Source organism: Eretmochelys imbricata, chromosome 27, assembly GCF_965152235.1.
Source record: "Eretmochelys imbricata isolate rEreImb1 chromosome 27, rEreImb1.hap1, whole genome shotgun sequence".
Lineage (NCBI taxonomy): Eukaryota > Metazoa > Chordata > Testudines > Cheloniidae > Eretmochelys > Eretmochelys imbricata.
In genome coordinates, this window is record NC_135598.1 from 10,354,549 (window position 1) to 10,367,252 (window position 12,704).

General features: G+C 43.4%; 1 protein-coding gene across 1 annotated transcript; it reads left to right on the plus strand.

The window, feature by feature from the left end:
• The first annotated feature begins 1,531 nt into the window (after nt 1-1,531).
• On the plus strand, nt 1,532-3,274 carry HOXB13 (homeobox B13). Its single transcript, XM_077806458.1, has 2 exons — nt 1,532-2,171; nt 3,024-3,274. Exons 1-2 carry the CDS (start codon nt 1,532-1,534, stop codon nt 3,272-3,274), a joined length of 891 nt encoding a protein of 296 aa, XP_077662584.1.
• The last annotated feature ends 9,430 nt before the right edge of the window (nt 3,275-12,704 follow it).

The window sequence follows — 12,704 nt, forward strand, 5'->3', positions numbered from 1 at the left end:
TCTTTCAAAAACTTTGGATACTCTCAGGTTTCCGAGTAGCAGCCGTGTTAGTAGTCTGTATTCGTAAAAAGAAAAGGAATGCATCCGATGAAGTGAGCTGTAGCTCACGAAAGCTTATGCTCAGATAAATTGGTTAGTCTCTAAGGTGCCACAAGTCCTCCTTTTCCTTTTAGATACTCCGTTCCTTTCTTTGGCACACACGGGTACGTCTGAATTGTGTAGTCATTCCAAAACTTCTCTGTCGGTGCATGACAGAATTATTTACTCGCTCAGAACCTCTTCCAGAGACTGGGGCAGCTCATCTGTAAGCAGCGATCACTGAAAACCTCGATTTGTTTTTTTAAAAAGGGCAGTTATGTTTCCCGAGACGGCGTTCAATGCCATGCCGCCACCCAGTGAAAACAAGGCAAGGCTATGTCTGGTGTGGATTAATGCAGCTCTTAAAAAAAAAAAAACAACCCTCCCAGACTTTCCTTCTGCACATAGTTAGTGCAAGAGGATTTTTCAGCTTTTGCAATTATATGGCAGACCCAGCATTTTGTAGCATTGTTGATTGCTCCCACCCTTTCCCCAAAATTGTATCCTTTCCTTCATGGCTTTCCCCTCCCTGACTCTTCATTCTTTCCCTCCCAGGGGACCATTGTCTTTTACAATTGTTATGTAAACCCTCTCGCTCGCTCACTGTTTTAAATAAAAAACATATTTTTTTAAAAAAAATAAAAAATAATTGAATGAACGTTTGCAGGCAGAGAGGGGGGGAAAGAGAGCCACACACGCTCCTAGCGAGGAAGCAGTCAGAAAACCCGTGCGGTTTAGGAGAGCCCTTATGAACTGCATCAACAGGGAAAAGAGTATATTAACTTCTAAAGTTATTCTAACTTTATACTAAATAAAACCGAAGTAATTCTAAGGACGTCTAACGTTTTAGAAACAAGGAGATTCTGAATTCTTAACATGCTCAGGCAAGCGTTGTGTCTCCTCATGGGGAAAATGTTCCTGCATAGGGTAGTTTTTTGGAAGTGTAGTTTCTAGAGCAAGATCAGATCTGCCTGAAAGAACGTAGACAACGAATTCCTTTCCAGCGTAGAGTTTTCTCACTGGGAATGTTCCTATAGTCTCCGCTCCTTCTTGGTAAGATGCAGTTTGAGAAGCAAAAACTCCCCCCCCCACCCCTACCCCCGCTTGATTTTGTTTGGCCTGTCGCTTGTGCAGGGGTTTAGTTTTTGCACAACTGCAATAAAAGGATTTTCGCAATAAGACTATTAGGGTTTTGGTTCCCACCCCCCCACACACACGCACCCCCCGCCTTCTCTCTTCCCTTCCCCCCTCACTTCTCCCATGGGCTCTCAGCAGCCAATGAATAACTCGGCTGGGAGAGCCACGTAGTTTGCGTCAGAGCAGCTTGGCTGGAGGCAATGCACCCTCCTCTGCAGTTCCCAGGCTCTTAAAAAGATGAGGAGCCCTCCTTCCCCAGAGCTCAAATGCTGCCGAATATGATCTGACCCATGCACCGGCCTGCAAACCTCGCTGCATGGACCCTGGGACTTTCGCAAGCGCCGAGGAGCTGGATGAAAGCACCAAGAGGAGCATGGAGGGGCTCATGGGGGCGGGCGGTTTTGCTGCAAGCCAGTGCAGGAATCTGGTGGCTCACTCTGCCGTAGGAGGGCCCCCGCCTCCTGCCTTCGTGCAGGGCTCTAACCACCCCACCCTGGATGCTCCCAGTGCAGGTCCCGGGGAGCCCTCCAAGCAGTGCATTCCGTGCCCTGCTATCTCCCAAAGTTCCTCCACCACCCCGCCTTTACCTTATGGATATTTCGGCAGCGGTTATTACTCTTGTCGGGTTGCCAGGAGCTCCCTCAAACCTTGCCCCCAGTCCAGCTACTCTGCAGAGAAATATGTGGACACCCCAGCGGCCGCTGATGACTACCAGACCCGACCGACAGAGTTGGCTTTCTACCCCGGCTACGCAGGCCCTTACCAGCCCATGGCTAGCTACCTGGACGTTTCTGTAGTTCAGACCATAGGTGGGCCGGGAGAGCCCAGGCATGAGACACTTTTACCCGTGGACAGTTATCACCAGCCGTGGGCTTTAACCAGCGGTTGGAACAGCCAGATGTGTTGCCCCAAAGATCAAAACCAGGCTGGGCACCTCTGGAAATCTGCCTTTTCAGGTAATGTCCCCAAACCCTTGCCCTGCTTTCTCGGCTTAAGGCGCCTCTCGGAAGCTTTAGGTAGACTGATGTGCCAGGCAGGTGACTTAGCTGAAATGGTTTGCTCTAGTGTGGAACGATGAAGGGATCTACAAAGAAGTTTTCAGGTGTGGATATTCCAGTTCAGGGATGTACAGTTGCAACATGTCACACTCCAAACAAGTAGAAGGCCAGCGATATAATTCTGACACCTAGCACGGTCTAAGCAAATAGACTCCAGTGCTGATTCTGATTTAAGAAGGTACTCTGCAACATGGCACAATGCAAGCAAGTAAACGCATCAGTATTATTGTGATGCAATAATGCGCTCTGCAAGAAGCCACAATCTAAGCAAGTGTGTGTGTGCGTATTATTCCCATTCAGGCATGTACCTTGCAATATGGTGCATTCTAAGTGTGTATGTGTGTCCAACAAAAGCACCTATTCATATATATATGAATATACACACACACACTCCCCTATTCAAGGTGTGTATATATATGAATGAATACACACACACACGCACCTATTCAAGCATATGCTTTGGAATATGCCACAAATCCGAGCGAGTCAATAGGTATTAATGTGATTCTGTTCCTTGCAACGTAATTTGATTTTTTTTAAACTAAAAAAAAAGGAGAAGGATAATTTATGGTGATGAAATAATTCTAGAGAAATAAAAGGGTGCGTGCTTGTCCCCATTTAGAGGAGGATGTGAGGGGTGTTGGTCAGTTACACGCCCTAGATGCAGCGTTCTTGTCTGTTTCCCCAGCCCCTGTGCGTCCAGCTAGTCTTTACCCCCGGAGCTAAGCTCTGTTCTTTCTCCGCGCTCAGATATGGCCCAGCACCCGCCGGACGCCGGTTCCTTCCGCCGGGGTCGCAAGAAGAGGGTTCCCTACAGCAAGGGGCAGCTGAAGGAGCTGGAGAAGGAATACGCCAGCAGCAAATTCATCACCAAGGACAAGAGGAGGAAGATCGCCGCCGCCACCAACCTCACGGAGAGACAGATTACCATTTGGTTTCAGAACAGGAGGGTGAAAGAGAAGAAAGTGGTCGCCAAAGTCAAAACCAGCAGCACCCCGTGAGGAAACAAGGACGACCCCACTATGATAACAACACAGCCGCCACCCCTGCTCCCCTGCTGGGTCTGTGTGGGCCTGAGATGTAAAGAAAAACCAAGGAGGGGGGGAAAAAATCATCACCTGGAAATTTGACTTATCCTCACGCCCCCGTCCCCCGCCTCCCCCAGCCCCACGCCCGCCAGCTCCCGCCCAGTGCATCCAGGCGAAGGACGCGCTTTATCTGTGGCCTTGTTGTCGATCCTTTAATAAGTTAAACCCTTCTGTAAATGCCGTTGATTTAGGAAGATGCGACATGACCCCGTCTGGCTGTCACGGAATGTGTGCGGTTTACCGGTTTTGCCTTACAGCGCCACGTGAGCGCCGTAGTCTCTCTGTCGCTGTCCCTTTGTATGATCTCCGTTCCCGAGAGCGCTTTGGGAAACCGCCTGAGTGAACCGAATTAATAAATTCCAAATGCGTAAGAAGGCTCTGGATGGCGTCTCGTTCAGCGTGTGCACCAAACTCGCCCGGTAGATTGCAAACCCCTCAGCTGCGGAGTTGGGGCATTTTTAGACGGAATAGTTTTAACAATTTCTTATGTGGGTCAGGAGAAAATTAGCCTTATAAACTACAGTCTGAAATATATATATTCTTATATATAAATACACACATGTGACTGAATAGATGTACAGACGTATATATAAATATGCACATTTATAAACGTTTGCATTCATATATATGCTTATATATAAATACACTCACTACTGAATATATTTTATACTCAAGTGTGTATATATACAACTAAATATATACACACACACATTTATGCATACATATATATGCTTATATACAAATACACACGACTGAATATATATTTATAGTCGTGAGTATTTATATATAGTCATGTATATGATATATGTATGCATGCGGATATATGTGTGTATGTGTGCGCAAGACATGCATGTATACACATGTGCATATATCATGTTTGTCATGCATATTTACACACGTACGTACACACATTTAGACACACACGTATGTAAGATAAAATGGATGTGTGCATCAATGCTTGTGTATGTGTAAACTGAGTGGGTATAAATATATTTGTGCCTTTATTTAGATACACATACACACAGCTCCATGTATATATGTACACGCATTTGTGTGCTATCTGTGCATGTTTATACATACCCATTTCCGCTCTCCGGCTCTTCATAATAACCCGTCATATTCGTACATTTGATATCATAGGCTGAGAGGACCTCCAATATAATACCAATGTTAGATATTGTGAGATCTTGTACAAACGTCCTGTAACAACATAGTGAAATAATATTGCTCGACTTGTAAGCTTATTTTATCGGTTAGGGTTGGGTGTAGGATTTCAGAGAAGCAACTGGGATATTAATTGCTCTTTTCTTTAAAGTATATCATACAGAATCTTTCCAGTATTTAGAGGAAGAAGCCTCCAGCGATGATTCCTCCACTACGGATGTATTTGAACTTGCATGTAAAACTCTAGCGACTGGCACTTTCGTTTTATGTAAAGGCTAGTCAAACCCAAAACGTCCTGCTCACTTCTTTTTTTTTTTTTGAAGCCCTAACCACTCAAAACACAGCGAATAGCCTAAATAACGACAGACCATTGTTTAACAGCTCGTCTCTGTTCTTCCTTTTGATGTTGTATTTCTCATATTTACAAGATACCATAATCTTCAATCTGTGAACCTTGACCCGAGGCAAATACCGTAAGTGCAGTCCCATAAATATAAAGCGTAGGGTTAATAGATTGAGCAGAAATCTCTCTCTCTGTGTTGCAATTAGTAATAATTAATCCATTTCCTCAGTACTTGTACCCCCCCCCCCGCTCTTACACATGTCAATATAACTGCATTGTATACTTATATGCCCTCCCCCCCACCCCGCCCCATGACTCCCCGGAATGAGTGAATGTTGAGGGTGGAAAAAAACCCAAGCAAAAAAGCCAAACAAGATTGTGACATTTTATTTTCCACGGGTGGCTGCTGGTGTGAGGAAGCCCAGGTGCGATGGGTGGATTGTGAGGGGCGGCCTGGGTGTGATCAAACGCTCTTGCTCATTCAGTATGGATGGGAGTAACCTAGAGGGTTATGCTATGGATGATCGAGGGAACAGCTGATAGTTGGGAGCGGGGGTAGGAGCAAATGGCTGTCTCTCTGAACTCTCCAAAGGTGGGGCTCCCTGCGGCGAGTGGGAGGGGCCTTCTCTGAGCCACAATAACTCAGCCCTTAACTTTGACCTCTGAGACCGAGTTCCCTACACCATTAGGCAGCAGTGACCTTGACCCTGAGCATTCTCCGCTCCCCCGAATAGTTAGGAAAGAGCCTCCTAGAATCAGAAAGCGTTTAGAGTTTGGCATTAAAGAGGCGCTGCTTATTAGAAGACCAAGAGCTCCATCTTCTGTTTGCTAGTGTAAAAGGACACGGTGGCATGAGGTCTTGCCTTGTAAAATTCAGAGTGCCCATCTCATGGTGTCTATATGTTTTATTTGTCTATTTCGAGGTCTGAGTTTCTCTTATTGGGCGTGTTGGGGACAAAAAATAAGAAAGCTCAACACCATGGAAATTCCTGGGGCAGGAATCTGTATTCGCGCGCTCACACAACCACACAAACCCCACAAACAAGTACACACAGACATACAAATATTTATACACACACAAAGAGAGCGAGCGAGAGACCCACACATACATCCACACACAACCACACACACAGAAGCATATAAACAAGACACAGCCATACACCTAACAACACACAAACACGTTCAGACACAGACATAAAAATATACACAAGCATATACAAAACAAATACCTACACACAAATACAGAATCTCTCTCTCAAGCTCTCTTTCGCGCGCTCTCTCTCTCTGTCCTGGTATATCAATACACAAATAGAAGTAAGTGTTTAAACATCAGCCCATTTCCAGAGCGATGAATGAGCAAGCAAAGCCGATTTCTAACTTGGTAGCTGAAATATTTACACTAGGGCAGGGATGCAGGGGTCCACTCGAATCCGGAGTGCTTTGCTGCTAGCCTGGGTCCAGATTCTGCTCTGAGTTACCCAGATGTACATCCGGAATAACTCCGGATTTACACCAGTGAGATCAGAATCTGGTTTACTGGAGAATGCAGTGCAGCCATCAGGATAGGGGCTTCGTGGTGGTTTATTTTGTCTCTCAGAAGCGGCGGAACTTCATTCCAATTTACCAGCACTTTCCTTTGTTACTTACAAAACATCACAAGCAAGCAGGTCACGAAGAGCGATTTCTGGGCAGGGCTGCACAACAAGAAGAATTGCTTACTGGCTTGCAAGACAGAAAGGGGAAAAAAGGAAAGAATAAGGCAGAAAATGCATTTGATGGAAGCTGGTGTACACGCATGGTTCTGAGCCACATTTGTGCAATCCGCTTTCTTCCAGTTAATGAGTTGGGGGCCTTTGACATTCTAGAGAGGAGCAAGGGGCTGGGGATTATATTTCGAAGACCTTGAAACAATGGGTTTCAGAGAATCAACCAACCAAATTACTGGCCCCTATGGGTTCAAGTTAGAAACCCCAATTTTGTCTGGTCTTCTGGCCTCTGGAATCGCTCTTGGCTAATCAGTTACTGAGAAGAAATCAAGACTTTTACGTGTGTATGGAAAGGGCTGCCTATCCTAAAGGTTCCTTCTATGTATCCTACAGGATTAAACCCATTGATCATATATTTCCTCCTCCCCCCCACTGGAATCTAAAATAAACAAACCAAAACACTGAGAGCAATAATGTAGTAAAACAAATTACCATTATCTTCCCCTGTCCCCGTCTTCATTAATATTTGATTTAGGGTCCTTTCTACGAGCAGCACTTTAATCATTTCTGTATTTCTGGGGCATGGAAAGCTATAAATCTCCCGAAATTTGCATTCAGGTATATTCGCTTGTATATCTAGTCTGAGGTCTATGTAACGGAAACCGGGTTTGCGAGACAAGCACAGTGATTTAATAAACTGGTTGCTGTAATTTATTCAATGCAAACACATTCGGCAGAAGCGCACGGTACAATATGGTGGAGGTCAAGCGAGGGTTTGGGTTTCTAATAGGATATTTGCCTACCTGTTTGTATCAGAGGGGTCCTCAGAGCAATGCTTTATGTATTCCATAACTCACACAAGGTTTGTACAAGGGTCTCCTTAATGGAATACCTTGTGTGGTTTATAACCCACCCACATATACTGTCTGCATAAAGGCATCTTTGAGCAAGGACTTCTGTATCTTAGTTTATATATATATTTTTACACACACACACACAGAGACACACACACACACCGGACTCTACAACTGAGCTGCTCCACGCCTGAAAGATACCACTCTGAATTTGCCCCTCCTTTACTATCCTCAGCTAAATCCACTTCGAACTTGAGACGAAAAAATGCCGGGGGGGGGGGGGGGAGGATTCAAAAAAGATCTTTTAAAACCAGGAGGGTGAGAGTTATGAAGATCTTTATGGGGCGGGCGCAGAAAAACACTTGGAAAGCTTGTAAAAAAAAGGGGGGGGGAAGGGAAGGGAACACTTTAAAAAAGAAGCAAAAGGATTTTCGAGGTAGGATGAATGCCCTTTCGTCCTCCCCCCGCACCGAGAACGAAGAATTTTCTGGATTTCTCTCCCATGGCTGCTGAAGGTGATTTTCCCATTTAACTTGAAACCTAGAGAAGCCAGAGTGTGATGTTTGTTGGGCCTACCCAGTCCATTCATATACATATATACGTGCAAGGTAAGAAAGGCTTTAAGATAAATAGCTGCGCGGGTTTTTTGGCTTGCTAGGGGGCGAGGGGGGAGTGAGTGAGCAGGATCCTCTGGGCTGGGGGAAACAAAAAAAACAACAACAATTACTCCTACCCAACAAAACAAACCCCCAGCAAAATTGTTATAAAGGGTTATTATGAAAGGAAGAAAAAGACATCAACATAGTAAATGCATCCGATGAAGTGAGCTGTAGCTCACGAAAGCTTATGCTCAAATAAATTGGTTAGTCTCTAAGGTGCCACAAGTCCTCTTTTTCTTTTTGTGGATACAGACTAACAGGGCTGCTACTCTGAAACCAGTAAGAAGTTATCAGCTCTAGAGGGGAAAATGGAAGGGGACTCAGGAGGAAAGACAAACACAGAACTAGGAATCCTTAGAAACAGGTCATTATTGTTTCCTCATATCATTGTAGGCCAGGCATGAATCTCTCTGCTTGGGAAGAAAATCCACGTGGGGAGTAAGAAAAAAAAAAGGGGGGGGGGTGATTCTCCTAAGCATTCAGTGTGTACACAAATCTCCCCTAAAAGATATTTTTTGAGTTGAAAAGAATGTACCTTGTATTGCACTTGGATACCTGGTGTCTAGCACCACTGAGCATAGAATCATAGACTATCAGGGTTGGAAGAGACCTCAGGAGGTCATCTAGTCCAAGCCCCTGCTCAAAGCAGGACCTAATCCCCAATTTAATCATCCAGTTTTAGTTGTCCCAAATTCACCAGTATTTCAGTTACTAGTATAATCAGACCGCTTTTCTCTTTTCCGGAAATGGTTATTTAGTTGGGGGATTTTTGCGGTTGACACGAGAACATTAGCCAGGAGACAAGGAGATATGAAAACAAATCAAGGGGGTCTCTCCTTTCTGCAAATCTAAACTCAAAATCTAAATTCTGGATTTTTTTAAGCGGAGACAAAATATTCTTCATCTAACGCTGCAGGGACACTGAGCCAGCAGCCATTTAAGTGGAACAGAGTAAAATTCCCTTCTCTTCTTGAAAATATTTCAGATAATATTGGGTTCAAATATTTTCTTTTCTGTGGAGCACTGCTTCACTGTATTTTTCTTGTCTGCTTTAGTGGGAGAAAATCAGATAAAAACAGCAGTGACAATATTTCCTGCTTTTTAAAAAAGGAATTATATCGAAATTAATAAAATTACACCTGACAGAGCCTTTCATTCAAATATTTGAACTAAAACGGCATCGCTTTATAAACTCGCCCGCTGAATTCAATAAAAGAGCGCGTGAACCTGAAATTAAATTTCAGAATATAAAATGAATGCTAAACTAATGTAGATATTGTGAAAAGTAAGATAATTATCTGAGCTGGAATACCTAATTGTATAATAATTACATAAGGAATTGCCTATGTGTTCGTATATAGAGCTCGAACAAGCCTTTAGTGTAATTGTTGCTGATTGTTTTTAAAGATCAAATTTCCATCAGGAAAATGCCTGCATTTGATTGGCATATTTTCATGGTTTTCCACTCTGTTTCCTTTTTTTATATATGCATATAAACACACGGAAATATATAATGTGTCAAATACGTGTTTATGAAAAACCCAATTGCCTTGCGTTGAGAGCAACGGTTTTGCAAGGCAGATCACTGGATTTTGTTTCAGTGTGAATTTGAAATTAGATAAAGGCCAGATAAACATTGTGGTTCTGTTGTTGTCGTCGCTGGGTCTTGTTTTGCTATTTTAAAAGTCGTGCTTGGATCCCTGTTAAAAATAGGAGCCTAGCTGCAAGCGGACAGAGATTCATTTCTGGAGTTTCCAGCACTTGCACAGATTCCTGTTTGTGTTAAAAGCTAACATTTCTCCTGCATTCCTCTCACCCCAGAATTTGGGAAGCGGTATTGGAAGCAAGCACTTGAGACGACACATGCTCGATCCTGCTTCCATTGAAAGCAAAGGCAAAATCCGGTTCGGCTCCAAAGGCACGTGAGGAGAATAAAAACACACTGTCTCCTGTAGTTACTGGAAAACTCAGGGAATCTTTAAAAAAAAAAACAAAAACCCACCCTGCAAATATTGAGGGCTCTCACTGAGAGATGGGTCGCTTTCTTATGAGTGGATTGATCTTGCGAAGAAGTGAAATAGGGAAATGGAACAAATGATCGGTCTGAGGCCAGTGGCATGGGAAGGATGTTAACCCCAGACGACTTTAGTAGGAAAGTGTCTAACGTCCAGCAGATACATTTTGAAAGTGTCACTTACTTTCATTCTCTTGCACATCCTTGAGAGTGGCCCTCATGGTTATTCAGTGCGCTTTACAAACTCAGTGCCATGGTGGGATCACCACGCTGCTTTCTACTGCTTGTGTGGACTTTAATTTCTGTGGGGTTTTTTTTTCACCCATGGAAGGCGCAGACCCGCCTTGCTGGTGCACCCAAAACTCCCATTAACTACAGTGGGAGACTTGGTTGCGAAAGGGAAAGCAGGTTTCAGAGTAACAGCCGTGTTAGTCTGTAGTCGCAAAAAGAAAAGGAGGACTTGTGGCACCTTAGAGACTAACCAATTTATTTGAGCATAAGCTTTCGTGAGCTACAGCTCACTTCATCGGACGGAAGTGCTTTCCAAAGCTTATGTTCAGACACACGTGGGCATTTTCTTTCTTTCTTTCTTTCTTTCTTTCTTTCTTTCTTTCTTTCTTTCTTTCTTTCTTTCTTTCTTTCTTTCTTTCTTTCTTTCTTTCTTTCTTTCTTTCTTTCTTTCTTTCTTTCTTCTAATTAAAGAAATATCAGGGATACTATTGGATGTGAGAAAATTAAATATTTCCCTAGGGGGTAACATCTTTGTAGAGTATTTCCTCCTTTCCCCAGCTTTCTACTCCTTTCTTTTGTTCAAGTTCATGCCCACAGCACACCGAGGCAGGGTTGGGATTTTTTTTCTTCACAGGTTTTTGTCATTGAACTTGACTCCATGTTGTAAACATTCCTTTGACCCCCACACGCATCTTGAGAGATGCTATTAAAGAAGAAACCTGGCTGCTCTGTGTGTGTTTAGCCCTTTTGCAAGTCATAACAGAATCACAACCAAACACAACCAGGAGAAATCAAAGGTAAATCTTTATTCGATGATTTACAAGTTGAGTTACAAAAGTAAAATAAGATCAAAACAGGTTTTTCCTAGACTTATTTTGCAGTAACATAAAACGGTATTGACCTTCTTAAGTGTTATGATGCTGAGCATCATCCCATAATTTTAGCTTAAATAAGAAAGCGCTTAAAATTGCCTCCAGTAATGATCTGAATGCAGAGAAACTAAACTAAATAACGTTCTAACAAGACATTTACAGGGAAATGTCTTTTTAGTGTGTTATAATGCAAAGAGAGAAAACGCAACTATTTTCCCCACCCCAATAAATATCAAATCCATGACTCCTACCCAAGTTAATGCTGGTCAATAACAAAATTAGAAATATTCTTTGCAAACTGAATTGGCATTGATAAGTAATTACACTACTGTAATCTACCGGCATGAAATGCACCATCCAGGGGAAATAATGCGGATTTATAAGCTTTTAATTCCAATGTAGCAGACTGTACACTGAAATGAAATATATGTCACTTTCTCCCTGTTTTAAAATTCGAATACCTATCTGGTTTGCCAATCGGCTGCTCTTAAGTGACATTCAATACATTTTAGTTCCAAGTGCAGGCGATATCCTGTGTTGCATATAAACATCAAATCTAGGATTGTAACCTATCGTATGTATTCTGCACTGTAACGGATAGAAGCAAGAGACGAGTTAATTTCAAGGCAAATTTGCCCTCAGTGTATCTTCTTTGTTGCGATCACTTAAACATTGGCAATGGTCTTAAAAATGTACAGACATTGACAAATACTCAGTGACCATCTGGACTGGGGTCGGCCATTTTCTTTCATAGGTCGATGGTGAACATAGTCACATATTTCAGGAATTGGGCTAATGTAGCAAAGCTCCTACTTGAAATCAATGAGCATTTCTCCCGAAGAAGAGGTTTCCCGCCTACTGTGTCAGTCTTGGGCATCTATTTTAAAGACTGGGTTGTTCAGGGGTGTCGAACCGGGTCCAAAACATGCAGCCAGTTGCACGGGAGTCAAAGCGTCAGAACTTGTAAACAACCCTGTTCCCGTTTACTCGCCTTTGATACAGGTTAGACAACGCTGAAAGAGGGCGAGTGTTAGCAGGAGAGCATCTTATTCCTGCGGCAGAAAGTTGAGCCTTCCATCTTTTTTGTCGGGAAAAGAGACACAGGGAAGAGGGGGCGGCGGGCTCCACCATTAGTTTCGCCATGCAAATAAGGCTTGCTTCCTTTGAAAGTTGCCGCCTGAATAGTGGTATTTTAAACCTGTGACCCTCAGACAGATCCGGCGCCTTAGGTGCTCCTGGAAGTGTAAGGAATTCCCAGGAAAGACACAGCGAAGAAAGAAAAACGATTCTTTTGTGTGTGTGTGGGGGGGAGACCATTATTTCATTTTGCAAGAACCCAACAAATTACTCTATTTGAATCAAGTATCAGAGGGGTAATAGCCCTGTTAGTCTGTATCCACAAAAGCAAGGAGGAGTCCGGTGGCACCTTAAAGACGATCCGCACTCTAAGTAAGATTTGTTTTAATCCTTTTCGCTTTCTGCACTGGGGCATTTCCTCAC

Coding starts and splice junctions, on each gene's coding strand:
- HOXB13 (XM_077806458.1), top strand. CDS start 1,532: ATGGACCCTGGGACTTTCGCAAGCGCCGAGGAGCTGGATGAAAGCACC. Junction 2,172..3,023: donor CTGGAAATCTGCCTTTTCAG/GTAATGTCCCCA, acceptor CTCCGCGCTCAG/ATATGGCCCAGCACCCGCCG.